The sequence below is a fragment of the Maylandia zebra genome, linkage group LG16 (genome assembly GCF_041146795.1).
Source record: "Maylandia zebra isolate NMK-2024a linkage group LG16, Mzebra_GT3a, whole genome shotgun sequence".
NCBI classification, from domain to species: domain Eukaryota; kingdom Metazoa; phylum Chordata; class Actinopteri; order Cichliformes; family Cichlidae; genus Maylandia; species Maylandia zebra.
This window is the reverse complement of record NC_135182.1, coordinates 21,099,984-21,119,987: the sequence shown is the minus strand read 5'-3', so window position 1 is coordinate 21,119,987 and position 20,004 is coordinate 21,099,984. Positions and strand designations below refer to the sequence as shown.

General features: G+C 38.8%; 1 protein-coding gene across 2 annotated transcripts; it reads left to right on the top strand.

Moving 5' to 3' along the window:
• The first annotated feature begins 2,263 nt into the window (after window positions 1-2,263).
• col28a2a (collagen, type XXVIII, alpha 2a) lies at window positions 2,264-19,766 on the top strand. Of its 2 annotated transcripts, XM_076875010.1 has the most exons (37): window positions 2,264-3,026; window positions 3,203-3,340; window positions 3,593-4,167; window positions 4,807-4,827; window positions 4,978-5,037; window positions 5,988-6,041; window positions 6,735-6,779; window positions 6,863-6,889; window positions 6,971-7,015; window positions 7,145-7,189; window positions 7,672-7,761; window positions 8,100-8,153; window positions 8,999-9,067; window positions 9,153-9,221; window positions 9,363-9,431; window positions 10,788-10,856; window positions 13,010-13,078; window positions 13,204-13,272; window positions 13,598-13,666; window positions 13,778-13,849; window positions 13,936-14,004; window positions 14,087-14,158; window positions 14,352-14,420; window positions 14,536-14,604; window positions 14,684-14,752; window positions 14,868-14,936; window positions 15,071-15,139; window positions 15,303-15,371; window positions 15,574-15,642; window positions 15,731-15,811; window positions 15,920-15,955; window positions 16,042-16,078; window positions 17,128-17,685; window positions 17,771-18,060; window positions 18,156-18,399; window positions 19,039-19,215; window positions 19,310-19,766. In XM_076875010.1, the coding sequence occupies exons 2-37, from the start codon at window positions 3,211-3,213 to the stop codon at window positions 19,315-19,317; spliced, it is 3,756 nt and encodes a 1,251-aa protein (XP_076731125.1). In that variant the 5' UTR covers window positions 2,264-3,026; window positions 3,203-3,210; the 3' UTR covers window positions 19,318-19,766. The 2 variants fall into 2 exon arrangements, with proteins under 2 accessions (XP_076731125.1, XP_004557748.3); XM_004557691.3 differs by lacking the exon at window positions 7,672-7,761 and having other exon boundaries at window positions 2,271-3,026.
• Window positions 19,767-20,004: the final 238 nt, after the last annotated feature.

Here is a 20,004-nt window from a genome sequence, read left to right as displayed (position 1 = left end):
AAGGGGGAGTTATTGGTCAGCAGATTTTTTTTAAAATTTTATTTATGTATTTATTAATTGGGGTCAACTGTAAATAAAAAAGGCTCAGGAATGCTGATTATGGCTGCAAGTTAGTTTGCCAGCTTAATATTAGGAGTTTAGTTTTATTCACTCACAAAAATGATTCTTCACCCTCTCAAGCATTAATTATAATAATATTGAAGCAATAATTTTGAATGAAGTGCAACTGAAACATATCAAATCAAAGGTTTATTTATTCAAACAATTCATCAAGGAAAAGGTTATTTGTATAAACTATCCATTAAATTTAACTTGTGTAATAAAATTACATGTTAATAAATTAGATAAATTCAGCATTTTGTGAAAATTCATGATGAGATGAGTACGAAGGAACACCTCAAATCTTATCTGTTGGGGGACTGCTGTTGCTCACTTGGTTAAGTGGATAACCTGAATGCTGAAAAGCTGCAGCGGCTTGGGATCATGGTGATTTCCTCCATGTCATTCTTTCTCACCCTGCCTTTATGTCTGGCTTTAATGTCTGTCTTTGCCTATCAAATGAAGGCGAAGATGGCCCCTACAACTCTTCAGGTCAGATTGTGCTTGCATACATAGGTTGGGATAGTGTATTTTGAAAGAGATACTGTAGTAGTAATGCATATAACTAATTTTACAGCTTATAAAAACACACTGTGTGATGCAGAGATGCTTTATGAAGCCAACAGCCGAGACTGAACATATGACAGTGCTGCGAAATGTGGAACTTGTTTCTGCCAATGAAAATAAGTTGGAGTTTTTATGCCATCTATAAGTTCAAAAGTTTGGAATTATTTGAAATTAAATTTTAAATTTATTAGCCCTGCGACAGACTGGTGACCTCTCCAGGGTGTACCCTGTCTCTCGCCACAAGACAGCTGGGATAGGCTCCAGCCCCCCTTCGACCCTGAAAAAAAATAAGCGGCAGAGAATGGATAGATGGATGGAATTTAGATTTACTCAAGAAAATTCAGACCTCTGGGAAAATCTTGACTTGTGGATGGCAAAAAAAAATTTGGTTCTGGTAAAAAAAAAAGTTTTGTTTCGGACCTTTCCATTTGGACTTTGGGTGCTCTTCCTGTGCACATCTGGTCAACAAGTTTAGGTTAACTGATGATTTTACATTGGTGGTACATGTGAATATGAAAGTGAATAGTTGTCTTTCTCAGTGAGCCCTATAACAGACAGGCAAACATATCCAGGGTGCACCCTTCCTTTCTCGCCAGGCCATTTGGTGACATTCATTGGATAAGCAGTTGCAGATCAGAAATATCGACCGAATTCTTTGTAATCCATTTTGACCACACCTGAACTTTACAGTCATACACCCTACATACGAAGTATACTGATAGGCTGTCCTTTGTCATAATCCAAAGATGCAGTGTGTGTGTTTTTTTCCAAACCATCATTCAGTGTTGCATTCCTTTGTGTCAGAAAGTCTCCTCTAATTACTCCTAGCCTGCAGGTCTGTAATACAGAGCCTCTTCACTTTAAGCACAGCAGGCAGAATGCTCTGTGAATCCTCAAGAACCGTCCTCATCTCTAAACCACACCAGGAGCACAATGAAAGGTCACCTCTGCTTCTGCAATATCATAAGGTCATATTTCATGGTCTGGAAGGTGAAATACCACCTGCAGTTTCCTTTTATTTATTTTCTGAAAATTGAAGTGCCTGTCACTCACTTGGAGGTTTTAAGCTTTATTTGAAGCTTCTGAATAGCATAGCATAGCATAGCATCTTTATTTATAACGCACTTTACATCCAACAATGTTGACCAAAGTGCTACAAATATAAAACAGAGAGGAAACAGTTTAAATTACATATAAAATATCTTAAAATTAAAAATAATATAATTAATAAGAAACATATTAAGAGATATCAACAAGTCCTGCTGTGCTAAAAGCCAAGGTAAATAAATATGTTTTAAGACGTGATTTAAAAACAGATAAGGAAGGTGCCTGTCTAACATGTAAAGGCAACTCATTCCACAATTTTGGTGCTGCCACAGCAAATGCCCGATCCCCTCTGAGCTTACAATTAGTCCTGGGCACGCTCAGGAGGAGCTGGTCTGCCGACCTGAGGGACCGGAAAGGTATGTATGGATGAAGAAGTTCAGAGAGGTACACAGGGGCAGCATTGGACAAACATTTAAAAACAAATAAAAGCAGAGTTAAGCAGAATCTATCTTTCTTTGTGGAGAATACTTGGATCAAAATTCTATTTGATTGCCACCTTTTTGCACCTCTTCACTGGTTTTCATTGCTTGGCATTTAAGCGAACATAAATCTTGGACCTTTTAACCCATTTTTCCACAGGCAGCACTGTTATGGTCATTCCAAAGCCCCAGTGAGACCGAAGGTGACGAGGAATTTGGCTTTAGAGCCTTTAAATTTTGAACCTCCCACACCCTTATGGAATTTAATTACAAAAACATCACTAAAACCATTCCAATTTTACGAGCTCACAGCAAATACAAAGAATTAAGCATCTAACATAACGCTATTTAACTATAGTGAGTTTAATGACATTAATGATTATAGAAGAATCTAAATGCAGCTAATTAAACTCTGTAACTATAATGATTTCAATCCATTACTTAACATGATGAATATAATTCTGTGTTATTCTGTAGTTCAATTTGTAGTCATTAAAATACCAAGTTCACCAAACATGCACTACATTGCTTCACTCTTTCAAACATATCTCAGCGATCTCTTTGCCTCAGGCAAGCGCAGGAGTGTTGGCCTTGCTCCATTGGATCTGGTCTGTCGGTGCCTCCTTATAAAGGAGGAGTGAATGTCTGAGGGTCTCTTAGTCTCTTCTGCCAGCAGAACTGACGCTACTGCTGCTTCACAATCAATGAAGTGCAACCCACGGTGCTAGTTGTCCTCTGCTGGTCCTCTGCCCACCCTGCTGCCTTTTTTAATTCTGCATTTTTCACGACTCCGAAAACAGGACTGACTGCAGCAATTGCACAGGAAGCTGGCTTGTAAGTCAATGTGAAGAAAGTCTCTTAATACTTTTAAAGATCTACTACCTTTCTAAATGTCACATTTAAGAGTTTGATTTCTCCAAAAAACAACCTGCTACACTCTGATTTGATGTGAAGACCTCTTTTGTACAGTGTAATTTTGACTTTAATTTGTCGTTGCTGTATTCTCTAAGGGGCAAGGATGTTTCTTACACCACTGCTGCTGGCCACAGCACTTTCCAGCATATGGGCCCAAGACTTTTACCAAGCGAGGAAAACCATCAAGAATTCTGGAGCCAAACCTCTTGCTGCAAATATCTACAATGATCAAGGTAAGAAATAAATGAATAAAGAAGACAGTTTTTAAAGTGATGCATTAATATTTCTTCATTCTCAAAACTTAAGCAGTATATTTCAACAAAATAAGAAACACAAATTCATAACCCCAACTGATTTTGCAAAACTTTTTACATCTTCTCAATATAAATTTTTGGATTTGTTACAAAAATTGCAGCATTTTCTCATCAAATTGATTGAGATGCAGTCAATCAGTTAATCAGATAACTTGTTCTGTGTGGTCACAGCCATCCTTGATGAAGACTGTAGCCTGGAACTTGCCTTCCTGTTGGACAGCTCTGAGAGTGCAAAAGACAATCATGAGGATGAAAAGCAGTTTGCCATGAACATGGTGGACAGACTCCGAGGTGTCCGGCTGCAGACTGGACGCAGCTTGAGTTTGAGAGTTGCTCTGCTGCAGTACAGCAGCCACGTTATCACAGAGCAGACCTTCAGAGATTGGAGAGGAGCAGAGAATTTCAAGACCCAAATAGCCCCAATAGTCTACATTGGGCATGGCACCTACACCACGTACGCCATCACCAACATGACCAAGATTTACCTGGAAGAATCCAGCCCCCACAGCATCAAAGTAGCAGTGCTGCTTACAGATGGTGTTTCCCACCCAAGGAACCCTGACATTTTCTCTGCTGTTGCTGAAGCCAAAAACCAGGGCATCAAGTTCTTCACTTTGGGCATCACCCGAGCAGCCAATGAGCCGGCCAATGTTGCTAATCTCCGCCTCCTTGCCAGCTCCCCTGCTTCTGTCTTTCTCCGTAATTTACAGGATAATAACATAGTCGAAAAAATCTCCACTGAAATTGTGAGTATTTAGCATTAAAGCTCATCTCTCAGTAGACAAAACAAAAAAGAAAAGTGATGTATTTGCTTTGAATGGGAGTTGGTACATTGATATGCAAGCTTCATGAAATCTTATAGAGATGAAGTGATGACAGTGCTGTGGAAAAAACAAATGAAAGATGTTCATGTCCGTTATGGATTTATGCCTTTCTCCCGAACCTTTAAAAAGACACACAAAGGAAAAGCCCCCAGGATTTTCTTTTCCGTCTGGTAATCTCTAATTGTATTACTGTTGATATTAAACTGCCTTAACAATTAAAATTAATAATTGGGTTAAGGCGGTTAGATTTCCTGTGGAATAATACATGGTGTGCATATATCCATTTCCATTGCATCTGACCACTTTATTTATTACACACACTCATTCACTCATTGTAACTCATCATTTTAAAGGACTTTAAAAGTTAATAGATAATGCAAAGTTAAGATTTGTATACCAAAATCTCATTATTTCCTAAATTTTTATCAAAACCAATGCATGTAGACACGTAAGTTATGCTGAATCAAGACAACACATCTTGGCAATAACAGAAGAAACCTAATAAGTGTCTGAAGTATGTTTGTACAACTGACAACAAGTCCATTTCTATTTTCTTTGCAGATTGGCTTAGCTGATGAAGATGTAAGTACAAGTTACAAATATTAACTCACACGAACTGTAGATATTTGATATTCAATAAAATGTCATTAAGTAGCTAAATTATTTAATTTAATTGACTGTTAAAAAATGGCTTTTATCACAGTTTAATAATCGTATCTCTGCTCTTTGAAGTGCCCAGTGGCTCAGAGATGTGCTTGTGACAAAGGAGAGAGAGGACCCAGTGGGCCTGCAGTAAGTATGAAAATACACCATAAGCAATGAGTTTTCTTTGAAGTGTCGCACTCATCGGTGAGAAGGATTTCAGAAACATTTTATACGAACCTGATATTTTAGTTATGATTGCTGTGTCGTTTTTGTTCAGACGGGATAATTGCTTGCTTTTTAAATGCAGCTTAGAGGCATTTGCACAAACAAAGAGGATGGGTGGTTCAATCCCACCATCTTAAAGAAGATTAATGAAAAAGGACCAGAGACTTTCATCTTCTATTTGAAGAGAAATATATTTACTTACCCTCATCTAGTTATTATACTAATGTGACATCGGATGTGACCCATGGAAGACAGAAGCATCACATTTAGAGCTTCCTGTAAAACTGATTCTTTGGCCATAGTAAATCTCACTAATCTTGCCATGGTCAATGGGACGAGGATAGAAGAATACTTACACAAGATGATCTGAGCTGTTCTACACACATACTCACATATTTTACTCATAACAACTTTAGTTTAAGCCCTTCTGCTCAGATAACGTGGTCAAGTTATCGGCAGACAGTCATATTACTGACTGACAACTACTGTGAGACCAGGTGCTTTCACCACAGAGAGATTCTTCACATTCTTACACTCAGACTAAGAGGTTCTCATAATTGCTCTTATTGGTAAAATTACCACAAACTAGGGATTTCTGATGAATAATAACTGACACACACTATCCAGGTGCAGCTCAAAACAATGACCTATGGCCATGTGGACAAGATGTTTCATGTTTCATATTTTCAGCGATCATACAGATCTGTCAGAAAGGTCCCTGACCTTTTTCCACACGGTTACTCGGCAACAACTTGGTTGAGGTTAAAGGTCATAGTGTTATCTGCTGAAGTCATTTTGTGCACAGCAACAAGAATGCAAAATTTACAAAACAAATTATCAAATCTCTATCTTGATTTTGTTGCATTTTCCAGGGAAAGAAAGGTCGCCCTGGTGATGATGGAGCCCCGGGGCCTAAAGGGCAAAAGGTGTGTGCCCTTTGATAGATATGTGGACTGCTCTGAATGTTAAGCTCTTAGCTTGCAGAAATATTCATGAGATACTTAATACTTCCGTCTTTTGCAAAAAGACGTTAGGCTTCCCTGAACTTACAAAACTCGTGCTTTTAATTCACTTCTTCGCTTGTGTCCAGTGGAGTACCACAAGGTTCAATATTAGGTCCGATTTTATTTTCCTCATATTCATATTACCTTGTATTTAAAAATATGTGAATAACAATCTGTTGCTGCTCTTCCTTACCTCTAATATACTGGTGACAGCAGGTAAGAAATTAGGTTCATAAGGGTAACTTTAGTGCCTATGATGATAAACATGCATTTTGTATAATAGCAGACATTTTTTCCATGACTATAAATGCTTGCAGAGCTTTCAACCCATGTTTACGTCTTGTAATTAAGAGCTACTTTGTAATTAAAATGTTTAAGAACTACATTTACATCTTTCCAACATTGCTTTACATGCTAGTATTGATTTACATTGTAACTATGAAATGTCTGTGTTGTCTTTCTTAATCTTAACTTTTATTTACTGGCTTCCATTAAGTATAGTGACTATGAGGTCTTTCTAAATTATTTCAGAATTATTATCTGAATTGCTTTAACACACTAATAATGTACAAGTATCCATTTTTGTTTCTAAACCTGTTTCTAATCCCACCTAAGGGTGAAGCAGGATTAAGTGGAGTACCCGGGCGAGAGGGTCCAGAGGTAAATGACACTATTTGTGATCAGCATCTTCATTGTTTCTGAAACTTGTTCACACATGGCGTCTCAATCATGTTTATTTGCAGGGAAAACCAGGTTACAGAGGAGATAAGGTATGAAATTTAGATTAGTAACAGTGGTGGGATGTTTTGGAGCGAATTGAAGCCTGAACTGTTTTTGTAATTTCTGCGCAGGGTGAGAGGGGTGAATGTGGCACTCCAGGAATCAAAGGAGACAGGGTATGACATTGCTCTTGGTATTAAACATTCTAACATTAACTAACATTTTCAATTTAATGGATTTTACTAATTGTGTATATGGTAATTGGGTTTATGGTCTGTTTCCTATGGTTGTTTAATGTGTTTCAGGGTCCTGAGGGGTCAATAGGAGAAAGAGGACCCCGAGGCCTGCAGGTTAGTATGAATTCATGTGTCTTAACATAAATTTAATAAGCAACTTAATAAGCAGACAAAACAGAGCAGCAAAGTGTTATACCTCAGAATCAGTGGGTACTGTCTTCATCACTGTTTTTCATCAGTTTTTAGTTGCAACTCATATTTTCTCCTGTCTTTGTCATCTTGTTCAGTAGTAGCCTTCATGCCTTAGTGTCACCTGTTTGTTTTCTTCCCCTAATTTTATCATGAAGCATCATTTTTTTGTGTTGTTTTGTTTGTACTTGCTGCTTTTGTTTCCCTGTGATCATCTGGCATCACAGGTTTGTGGTGTGGTTGATTTTTCACACCTGAGCTTTGTTTCACTTGTGTCTTGTTTTGTAAATGATGCTTTGTGTGTTTTAAAAAGGATAGACCATTAGGAATTATTGAAGATGATTTGTTGAAATATAGCATTTAGTTGAGCTATTTGGCAATTAGTTAATGATAACCCATCGTAACAGAATGCCTGCAGTGATAGGAATAAAGACAGGATCTCCTGGAGTCTAGACACTGGTGCCGGCGAAGATGAAGATGGAGATTTGGATAGAGCTGTGAGTGACCAGGTTCAGCAGAGATAGGGACAGGGAAGCAGGCAGATGAGTGATTACAGATTTTCCTTATTAAACTTACACATAAGCTTCATTTGAAATCCTGTCAGTTTCTTTTTTCTGGTGCTTAACCATTTCATGTCCTGCATTCTTTTGGATTATTACCTTTGAATTTGTTTTGTTATGCACTTTAGCAATTAGCATTTAGTAACGCTGTTTTTTGCTCCATTTACTAAACAGTTCAAATGTTTGTGTCAACATTTGAACTGATTTGAACTGCACACCCACAATATTGTGATATTTCAAGTGATGATCAGTCACCGTATGCTGTTCTTATCCAGGGTTTACCAGGACCGCATGGAGACAGGGGACCTGAGGGCCCCCAGGGAAAGCAGGTCTGCCACTTTCTGACAACTTTTACTTATCCTACCATGCACATCTGCTGTGACCTTTGCATTTCCTCTTCTGTTGAGTATAAACAAGAGGTTAGAGTTTTTCTACCTCGGTAATAACTCTATAACACATGTTAGTTAATGTTAGAATGTCTTCTAATAGACCCCTGCGTGAAGACTTGGCAATGAGCCAATGTCTTCCCCATCATTACTTCCATTCAGGAGCTCAGGGGAAAAAAACATAATGAAAAAGTCTCACTCTAGGCTCTCCCAATGGCCCATATCCTGTGTCTAAATACAGATTATGGGGTGCCCACACCATCTTCAGCTTTTCCAACAAGGCTTGCACTTAATAACACACATGGAAAGTCTGTGTATGCTCAGTGTCTCACCATGTGAGGACCTGTATGCATTTGGAAAGATTACAAGGAGTCTTGGTGGTCCCTATGCAATTTGTGCAAGCACACAAGCAAGTCGAGTAGCTGTAAGACAAGTCTTTGTATTAATTCCTTGTATCAGTTCAGATTAAAACTGTAGACAGAGACTTTATTAAACAGTCTAAGTGATTACATGATTTTGAGCTTATTCTTCTTATCTTTAGATAACAGCTACCATTACCCCAACTTTGAGATTCACCTTTGATGGCCTTCTTAACCTTATACACAGGAAAAAATAAAACATTTCAGTCCTTTTTCCATCTTTTTCATACAATGAAACCAAGCTACTAAAGGTTTAAATTAAGTGGTAACAAACGATGAGAGATATAAACATTGTCGTTCAGTACGTCTATATGCTAATGCTTGCAAGTCCAACATACAGTTGTTTAAATAATATGTTTGTGAATACAGGGTGAACGGGGCCCATCCGGCCCTCCAGGAATTCAAGGGGAGACTGGTATTGGGCTTCCTGGACCAAAAGCAAGTCATGTTATGAACTTTCCTCTGAATATTGATCGTCGTGATTGTGTTTGGGTGACTAATTTGCACTAATATTTCTCTTCAGGGTGACATGGGATTCCAGGGCAGACCAGGTCCTCATGGTCCTCCAGGAGTGGGTGAACCCGGCCTTCCTGTAAGTTCAGAAGCATCAGCGTCTGTGCTACAGTTTTATAGCTGTGAAGTCAGTGTTGGTGTTAGTGGGAGATCTGCTCTCTGAAGAAAGTCTGTATTTTGACTTACAGCTAGCTATATTGTACGCTGATTATCTTTACAGGGGGCGCAAGGACCACAAGGTGTTCAAGGGGGAAAAGGACCCCAAGGTGAAGGGTTTCCTGGGCCAAAGGTATTTCTTTAACTCTATCATTAGAGAATAAAAAATTTGGGGTTGTGTTTAAAAGGCAGGCGAGTGAAAGACAAATGATATTTTTGAAAAAATATTAAACATTATTAGTGTATCCTCCACCAAGGCAAATGTCCTACATTGCATTTAAGATAAGATATAATTTATTAATCGCAGATTTTGGAGGAAAAACAAACCTGAACCAAAGCCCATTTTAATAGGTTCTTTCTTCAGCCATGCTCCACTTCTCCCCAATTTTTGATAAATGTGACACTGGTAGTTTTGCATAATCTTGCAAATAGAGGAGGAAAACACTATTTTGAAACCATAAGAAATATGGCAAAATATTGATCTGAACTAATCTGAGAGTGCTTCACCTCTATATCACGACACTGAAAACACACCTCTGATCTCACACTACTAGACAAAATGAGTGCTGCAGATAATCTGCCTTCATTATAATGATCTTTAAACTAACTACTTTCATCATTACCAACTTCAAAATCTATTACAGTAAATATTCCATGAATCATTTGCTGTATCTGAAGGTTACAAAGACATAAATTGTGATTAAATAAGCTCCTCAGCGAGCATTACTAAAAGAAACAAAGAGTGTATGATTCAGTCTCAGGTAACTAGTTGATACACATCTGTCAAAATCAGCCTCTGTTCCAGCTCACTGACTCACAATACAGGCGTTCACTCAAGCGTGTATACACACTCTGTTGTTAAGCCTAAAAACTATGTTTTCCCCATGCTGCCACATGCTGCATTTAAAAACACACAGCAGACGTCTCATTCAAATAGAGATAGCTGGGATTCAACCAAGGGCTTAGCAAGACATGTTAATACTAATGACAGCAGGTCTTACTGTGTAGCAGCAAAGAAAACAACCTAACCACAGCGAAGTAAAAACAGTATAATAACCGAGTAAGAGTAAAAACCTAAAATAATGTTAGCAACACTCTCTTTATAAAGTTGTTGAAGTTTCTGTGTAAAGAATTCTAAAAGCAGTTTTATTTGTTGAGGGAATTAACACTGAAATGTCCTCAAGCAGTTTTAATCGCTTTCAGACTTTCTGGTGATTATACTTTTTACTATACCATCCTATTGAGAAAAAACCTCCTCTCCATTCAGATTTTTTAAATGAACAAACACTAGTTTAGATAAAAGTATTGTACACTCAAAAATTGTCAGAAAGACAAACAAACAAAAACATGTCATTCCTGGGTCATGGGATCATTGTGAATCACTCAGCAACAGGAGCAAACATGCCCTCCTGCCATGCTTTACTGAAACAGTGGGATTTGGCTGTGACCCAATCTTGACTAATGGAATTAACCTGACTTTGGTCTACAGGGGGATCGAGGGCTGCCAGGGCCCAGGGGACCGCGGGGACAGCAGGGTGTAGGCATCAAAGGAGAAAAGGTGGGTTGTAAATGAAGTTAATTAAGAAAATTCAGTGCAACAACAAAGACTGTTCACAACAAAGACTCTAATGAAATCCACAAGGGGAAACTCTAGAAGTCCTTTAGGCTACAATTATAAAAATGTTGTGACTGAGTGAGGCAAAATACAGGAGTGCGTTAGATTAAACATCTGGTTACTGTGGGAATGTTAACGGTAGTGCATACAGCAGGGCTGCACTATATACTAGAGATGGACCGATCCGATATTACGTATCGGTATCGGTCCGATACTGACCTAAATTACTGGATCGGATATCGGAGAAAAATAAAAAATGTAATCCGATCCATTAAATATCACGAAAGCACCTCACAAAACTTGCAACACGCCTTAACTCACCTCAGAACGTATGCATCACGTGATAGAGCAGCTGTGGCATGCAGGACCTGTCGGTGGTCTGGATAGCATGTGGAGCTTCGCTAGCAACCTGGCATTTCATCTCTGACAAAGTTATCCCCGAGAGAAGTAAAGCAAGTGTGTAAGTCCATCTCTGAATGTTTGTAAAGCATTCCCACGTTAAGCTTAACAAGCGACTGCCTCTCCGGCTGCTACTTCAATCGTGAAACTGCTTAAATCAGCTGATCGGCTTTTCTGTCGCGAGTCTGTCTCTCGTTTGTTTTTGGTCCACTTTGCGCCAGAAAGAGGAAACCAGCGGCTGAACAACAGCAGCACGTTTAAGCTTGATAAGCTGTTGTTAGAATGTATTTAATATTACTTTCTACACCAGGATCTTTTTCTACGTAGCTGACGGCTGGTAACTGTGCAGGGGCGGATCTAGCAAAGTTTAGCCAGGGGGGCCGATAGGGCATTAACAGGGAAAAGGGGGCACAAAGACATACTTTTCTTTCTTATTCTCATTTAAAATGTCTAGCTTTTAATAAATAATTATCTGACACCCAAAGTTTTAATTTGATGTAAAATGAATAGAAGTCAATTACTGTATATAGTGACTATTAAGTCTAATATATATACCCTAGTAAGCTATAGTACTTTTTCCTTTGGGAAGGTACCATCTGTGCAGTCTGCAATTTTGTTGAAGAAAGATGTTGAATCTATTTAATATTTCTTGAAAAATAATTGATTTCTGTGCATTTTTTTTCACACTGCATCAAATTAAGGTTGATTACGTCGATTAAGCATCATGAGGTGGCGCGTGAGGGGTGGTTCCCTATTTTTTATTTATTTAATTTTGTTGTTGCTGGGAGTTGGAACCCTATTAGTTAGGTTGCTTAATATTTACGCTAAGTACTCTTTAAAATACCAGAATAGGGAGGATGGTGTAGGTCTAAGTTTATTAGATTGATCAGTATTGCTGAACTATGAAATATTTTTTTTGTATACAGGTATAACAGAATAGCTTTAGTGTAGTTGTTGTTTTAAACTTGAGTATGAACTTGCAGACTTGCAAAATGCAGCAAGATATTTTAAAAAACAGTTTTGTTGATTAAAAAACACTATATCGGATTCATATCGGTATCGGCAGATATCCAAATTTATGATATCGGTATCGGTATCGGACATAAAAAAGTGGTATCGTGCCATCTCTACTATATACTATACAGTTAGGTAGCTATAACACAATCTTTCATTGGCTGCTTGTGAGTTAAACATTTATTAACCTGAAAAAAGGTTGATAAACACAACAAATGTGAAAATACAGTATATGAAGATAAAATGAGTCTGGGAACTTACTGTACATAACCATATTCTGTATGTGTGTACAGGATATGATGAAGTGTAATCTATAAAATAAAAATGAGTTTTTGTTTGCATTGCTGTTGATCTTTACAGTCTTTCTCACGATATGAGTTTCCTATACACTATAATACTAATTCTAGCATTTTCAGAAACAAACTAAAACCCACCGGAAGGCTGAGACTGGGCCTGCATACTTTTGTGCAACAATAGTGATTCCCTGAAATCAAAATCAACTTTAAATCTTTATTAATGAAAGGGAAACCAAAAGGACACAAATTTAATGCAAAGTGCACAAAAAAATCTCAGGGATCACAAAAGAGGAAAGGGATCCATTCACCCTCTCTTCTACAGCTAACACTGGGTGAACACATGAATGTTAACAGTAAGTATTTATGATTATGATGGTTTATTCCCAGGGAGAACTGGGCCAACCAGGATTGCCAGGGCCAACTGGACCAATAGCAGTGGGCATACAGGGAGAAAAGGTCAGGGCGACATCTTTATCTAAATGCTATTTGATTGCCTTTGTTCTGACACATATGCTGAGGAATTGGAATGCAGTAGCACCACACATTAAAATAACCCTAGAATCATTATTATTATTGTACAGGGAAATGAAGGACCAAGAGGCCCTCCAGGAGTCAGAGGTCTTCCAGGAGAAGGTCTACCTGGGCTCAAGGTTTGTTAAAAAACCCTTAAGATGCATATTCAGATTATTCGGGTTTACTTGTTTACTTTAGTCACGCAGACAAGATAAGAACTTGATTCCCGGTCAGTCTAGAACTAACTTTACCCTGTCCTGTTATATCAGGACAAAATAATTTAGCTGCTTGCCATAGTTATCAAACAGAGACAGCAGAAAATTAAAACTACTACAAATGAATAAAATAAAAGGTAAAATATTTCAAATTTAGAATTATTATTAAATCTGAAATATTAAGTTTTCAGATTTAAGTTTAATTAAACGTGGTAGGATATGACTAGAATATGACTTCTCTTCAAAGGGAGACCAAGGTTTACCAGGAGAGCATGGAGCTCCAGGAGAGACAGGTGTTGGTGAACCTGGGCCAAAGGTAAGATAAGACATTTCCTGAACAAAGTGTGTCAGGCTAATCCTGGTCTAGCAGCATAAAACAGTACTGAATACAGCAAAAGCTGGATGTGAAAACATTCTGCTGTTACAGGGAGAACCTGGAGCGGCAGGAGTGAGTGGCCTGCCTGGTCTGCCAGGAGAAGATGGAGCTCCAGGGCAGAAGGTAAAGCAGTATCTGACTGATCATTTTAACAATGGTTATGAAAAAAAGTCTTATTATTTATTGAATAAACCCATTCGTTCTTTTAGGGTGAGCCTGGTTTGCCTGGTTTAAGAGGTTCTGAGGGGCCACAAGGAGTTGGCACTCAAGGCGAGAAGGTATGTTTATAATTCAGTAGTCTTGTGTATCCCACAGTTTTCTTAATGCTACTCACAAAATATATTTGGTATTCACTCCCAGGGTGACCAGGGTGTTAGGGGCATCCGTGGGTTACATGGACCTCCTGGGGTCTCAGGACCATCTGGACCAAAAGTAAGAATTTCACAGAACATGATGATAATATCTTACTGTGGTACAAAGCGTCCGTGATAGTGTATACACATTAACCCAAACTTTGAACGAAGCCAAAAAAATGAGTCTTCTACCAGTTGTTGGCAGCACACTTGTTGTTAAAATAAAGACAAGTGTGAATAGGATCTTAAGTTCCTCAACAACTTCCTTCCAGGGCGAACGCGGGATACCAGGCCAGCAGGGCATGCCAGGGCAGCAGGGACGGTCCATAGCAGGTGCAAAGGTAAATAAATTTTCTCTTTACACTGATCTTGGTAAGCATCCACCAGTGTAGTCTGATGCAACATAATGCATCAAAAAACTGTTGCTGTAGTCAGACTTAACTGTCTCGCGTTCAGGGTGATATTGGTCCCGCTGGCCCACCTGGTCCTATTGGAGAAACAGGCCATGGACTACCTGGTCCAAAGGTAAATGCAGTCCTAATTTATTAGACGCACTGATTAAAACACAAAGGTTTGGGCCTCATTGTTGAATTTGTTGTACCAGGGTGATCGCGGCTATCCAGGTTTACCAGGTCCTGCTGGCCCAAAAGGCCAAGGCATCCCTGGCCCTATGGTTAGTATCAACTGCCAAGACATGACAAATTTCTAAATGTTTTTCCTGCAACTCTGTAATTAGTTAATGTTGTGCAAGGTTGCTAAAACTGGAATAATCTCTGTACTTTATCCAGGGTGCTCCAGGCCAGCCAGGACTACCAGGTGAGCCCGGCCCAGAAGGAGTGGGATTTCCTGGACCTAAGGTTTGTACCTACATGCTACGTGATTCTGGGATAATCTAGTTAGTCTGTTATTATAGTTTTTGCATCGCTGTTTTTTGGGAGGTGGGTTTGATATGTATAAGGATGCCTGTTTTATACTATCATGTCTTTTTCAGGGAGACGTTGGGTTTAGAGGATTGCCAGGTTTGCCTGGTCCGCCAGGAGAAGGCTTACAGGGACCACTAGTAAGAGCGATTACAGTTTGATCTAATTGTTTTTAATTCTACATGCTAATTCTAATGTTGACAAATTATAATATTGAAAGTTGTATTTTGAACATATTTAATGTATGTGCTGCTTTGTGTAGAATATGGATTCACTAATATACTTGAAATTCTATGTGTTAAGGGCAATGTTGGAAGGCCAGGTCCTCCAGGCCCAACTGGACCTCAAGGAGAAGGTATTCAAGGTCCAAAGGTAAGTTTTTTATATGTTTTGTATATTCATTCATTCATTTTTGTATATGAAAGAGTGAAGCGGCATTTTATTGGTGCTGACATGTTTCACAAGTGAACTGCCTGGCAAACCGGCCGCAGGATAAACACAAAAATAATTTATGACCTTTCTTGAGTTTGGATCTCTTCTGTATGATTCAGTGAATAACACAGTCTAATTTCAGGGTGAGCCAGGATCGCAAGGCATGACTGGGCCTAGAGGGCCTCGGGGAGATGGGCCTCCTGGAGAAAAAGTGATGAATTTACATGCTGCTTTCAAATATTTTATTGATGTCGGATTACTTGGTCTCTGACTGATAATTTATTCTTCTGTTATGATAGGGTGATCGTGGACTACAGGGTGAGAGGGGGATAAAGGGTACAAAAGGAGACATGGGAGATCCTGGAGTCCCTGGTGAAATGGTAAAATAGACCAAAATAACAACGAGTAAATAAATTACTCATATATGTGTTTTTAACAGCACAAAACTGAAATGTGAATGTTGTTTTTCATCCTTTTTCAAATTACAGGGAAGGCCTGGAGAAAAGGGAGAACCAAGCCTCACTGTAAGTTCAGTAATTCAACATTTTTTTGGGGCCATTCAAAAAAGTAAAAACATTTTCCACTGACATATGTTTTCCATATTTTTCAGAGAGAAGAAATTATTAAGCTGATCAAAGAAATCTGTGGTAAGATTGAGCCTTGTCTATTTTAATAATGATTAATAAACAATTGTGTAGAAACAGACAATGTGGCAAAGTAAAATCTGCAATTAAATCTTTTAAATCTGTGTGCAGAGGAGCTTTGAATTCATTACTGTCATGCTGGTATTTTATTAGTTTGCCAAAGCAGCAGCCAAAAAATATATGATTATGCCATTTGTTTGTCTGTATTTTTGAATGTCTGCATTCTAAACCATAGACTTTAAATGCCTTTACAATGCAACATGGAGCACTGACATTGGCACTGATGGAGGATGTGCTCAGTATGTGCCCCTCTAGTTTAAACTTAGTCAAACATCTATGGATGTTTTGAACAAGAAATTAAAATGTTTTGATGACAGGTTAAAGTACTTAATACTATTCTGTTTAGTAAGCAAAGTGCATGTAAAGACTGCAGTGCTTAACAAATGCATTAGATCATCTGTATACAGTATACATGCACTAGTGAGATAAAACAGAAAATGCTAGAATTGCACTCGCAAAACCTGGAGTGAAGACTTCTTAAACAGGGTTTTAGTAAATTAAAAACTATAATTAGCCATGGTATCTTCAGAATAAATTGGAATAAAAATATTCCACTGACACTTCAAATCCACGAGAACTTGTATTAGCTGAGGCAAGAACTAGTGGCCTAGTCGACACCTACTTGTCATAAAGTTGCCTGACCCTAGCTTGTTTATCATTTTAATAGCTAAAAGAGGAAAATTAGCTTTAAAGACCAAAATCTGTTTGTACCAGACTGTCAACATGCATATTTTTGTTGTAAAGTTGGTTATTTTGAAATTTGAGTCTGTAGGGACTGACTCAGTTATGGAGCCAGCCTCAAGTGGCCACTGGATGAACTGCAGGTGCCATCATAGCAACCAGCTGCAGAAGCAACACTCCTAGGTTTAAGAGGGTTTATTGTTATTGCAGATTGTGCCAGTATGAGTAGCCGCTGATGGTCTGCCTTTGCCCATAAACTGCACATGTGCAATAAAGCAGTCATGTACTAACTGCACTTTATACCTTTTCAGGATGTGGCATCAAGTGCAAGGAAAGGCCAATGGAACTTGTCTTCGTCATTGACAGCTCAGAGAGTGTTGGGCCTGAGAACTTTGAGATCATCAAAGATTTCGTCACAAGGTTAGTGGATCGGACCACAGTTGGCCGCAACGCCACCAGAATTGGCCTGGTCCTCTACAGTCTGGATGTTCATTTAGAATTCAACTTGGCTCGCTACATCAGCAAGCAGGACATCAAGCAGACGATCAGAAAAATGCTTTACATGGGAGAGGGCACTTACACTGGCACTGCAATTAGAAAGGCGACTCAGGAGGCTTTCTTCAGCGCCCGCCCCGGTGTCAGAAAAGTAGCCATCGTCATCACTGATGGTCAAACTGACAAACGAGAGCCTGTCAAGCTTGATGTAGCTGTGCGGGAGGCTCACGCTGCAAACATTGAGATGTACGCCCTGGGAATTGTCAATTCCTCTGATCCAACCCAGGCTGAGTTCTTACAGGAACTCAATCTTATAGCCTCAGACCCAGACAGTGAACACGTGTACCTCATTGATGACTTCAACACGCTAACAGGTGAAAGTCAAAGCCAGATACTTTAAATATCGTGAGGAGATTTAAAATGCCTAATAATCCCACTTTTTCTTTCATTTTTCCACAGCACTGGAGTCCAAACTTGTCAGCCAGTTCTGTGAAGATGAAAATGGTGCCTTTATTTACAATCACATTACCAATGGACACCGGAATGGTAACAATGGGCTTAGTGTTAGTGGAAATAATGGAGCAACTACTAATAACTATAATAGCTATGGCAACAATGGTTACATTTTTGGAAACAATGGATATGGGAACAGTTATGAAGAAGAAATCCAAAACCATAGACACACCAAGAGCCGTGGCCGTGGAGACACTTTCACACTGCCCATCAGTGCCGATCCTCTTCCTGTTCAGGTCTCGTCTTCACTGTTTTAATTACATAATACTTTGTTACTTACAGTAAATGTATTTATTGCAATATTGAAACACTGTGCTGCTGTTTCACACAGGTAACAGAGGATGATGATGGTGAAGATTTAGATTTAAGGGCTCACGTGCGGGGTGACAAGCATCTGTCTAGAGTCAACAAAACAACATTTATATCACCTGGTAGAGAAAGTTCTGTGTCCAAAACAACTGTTGTATCATCTTCATCATCATCTGTATCTGGAATATCTTCATCAACACTGACTTCAAGTTCCTCCTCAAACTCAAATCAGTTACAGCCTGTGGTGATTCCAGTTCAGCCTGGAGGTGAGTACCACACTCCTGTACTGGATATGTCACAGAAAGAAAAACATAAAAACTAAATGAAAATTACCTACTGAGGCAAATCAATACACTGTGTTAATAAAAAAAAAAAAGGTTGTAAGCAGTGTGGGGTTGTAGTACATGGAAATTCTCCAAAGTAGAGTCGTGAAAAGGGAAGATTTCAGGGGACTCTGTGCAGTATTGCAGTCTAACTTGTAAAAGTTTAGTAGCAATAACTTAAAGCAGCTGTTTTCTGTATAACTTTATTAGTCTCTCACATCATTTTGGAATTTTGGCCCAACTGTTACAGTTTTTCTTTAGTATGTTAAATTTGCAGAAATTCATTTGTACACATCTCTTTTAAGGTCCTGTCACAGCATTTCAGTTGAGGGTCAAGATCTTCATTTCCATTGGGCCATTAAAAGACATTGGTTCTTTTCTTTTTAGCCTTTTTTTTTTTTGTAGCTTTGCTGATGAGCTTGGTATCAATGTCTTGTTGCAAGAACTAATTTTGACTATACACTTTAAGAAACCTTGAATCTATCAGCGTTAGCTCTGTCGGGAAAGGGCTAAGTCTATTCTTCTAGCACATAAATGTTTTTTTTAGTAAACATGTGTCTCACATACCATTCCCTCGTCTAGATCCCCGCTGTGACCTCAGCTTGGACCAAGGCACCTGCCGAGACTATATCATACGCTGGTATTATGACAAGCAGGCCAATGCTTGTGCACAGTTCTGGTACGGAGGCTGTGGTGGAAATGGCAACCGTTACGAAACAGAAGATGAATGCAAGAAGACTTGCGTTCTGCTCAGAAGAGGTAAAATCTGTAGATTTTAAACAGTAAATGTGCATTTTTGTTTATTGGTGTTTCTTCTGTGAGTATCATTTTGTCACTTCATTGTCCATTTCAGGTGGATAAAAGGAGGAAACAGCATCACTAGGAGTCCAGCTCTACAACCTTCAGCTTTCCTCATTTTAATGAGATGCCTTGTGACTCTTGTGTCACAGTTGGCCTTAGACACAAAAATATTTTTAATAAATAGAAAGACAGCTGACATGTTCCTGGTTTAACAGAAACAAAATCAGATTGACTTTTATTTTATTAAAAAGCCTTTCTTACCTCGGCGATATTGTATTGTCCTTCCTAGGCTTAAACTTCTATGGATTATTCTTATACCTCACCCAGACATGCAGTTTATATATGCTGAATATATTTAGAGTAAAACAGCATTAGTGAAATGTTTTATATGATGCTGATATATGTGTTTTGAGTACTTTTGTGTTTTCCTGTTGGTTTTTCCTGATTCTATTGCAATGTGTCCACATGGGTAAAACTGGCAGCTGTAATAAAGTAACAAAGGTGTTTTACTACATGTGTCCTGCTTCCAGAGGTCTGCTGCAGATCAGATCTTCTTCTTGATGCATTCTCAATCATCCAGGAAAGTAAATCTACAAAAGTTGATTCTGTTCATCTGGACGTAGCGTTTTGTGGGAGAAAGGTTTCGTCACTCATCCAAGTGGCTTCTTCAGTCTCAGCTGACTGCAGGTTTCCCCAATCTTATAAACAGTACATTTGCATAATGACTGAAACCAGCCCACTGAAGTA

What these genes read in the sequence shown, in the direction of transcription:
- col28a2a (XM_076875010.1), top strand. Translation starts at nt 3,211, where the DNA reads ATGTTTCTTACACCACTGCTGCTGGCCACAGCACTTTCCAGCATATGG. An exon ending in TGGGCATACAGGGAGAAAAG is followed by an intron (nt 13,079 to 13,203) that starts GTCAGGGCGACA and finishes ATTATTGTACAG; the next exon opens with GGAAATGAAGGACCAAGAGG. An exon ending in AAGGCATCCCTGGCCCTATG is followed by an intron (nt 14,753 to 14,867) that starts GTTAGTATCAAC and finishes TACTTTATCCAG; the next exon opens with GGTGCTCCAGGCCAGCCAGG.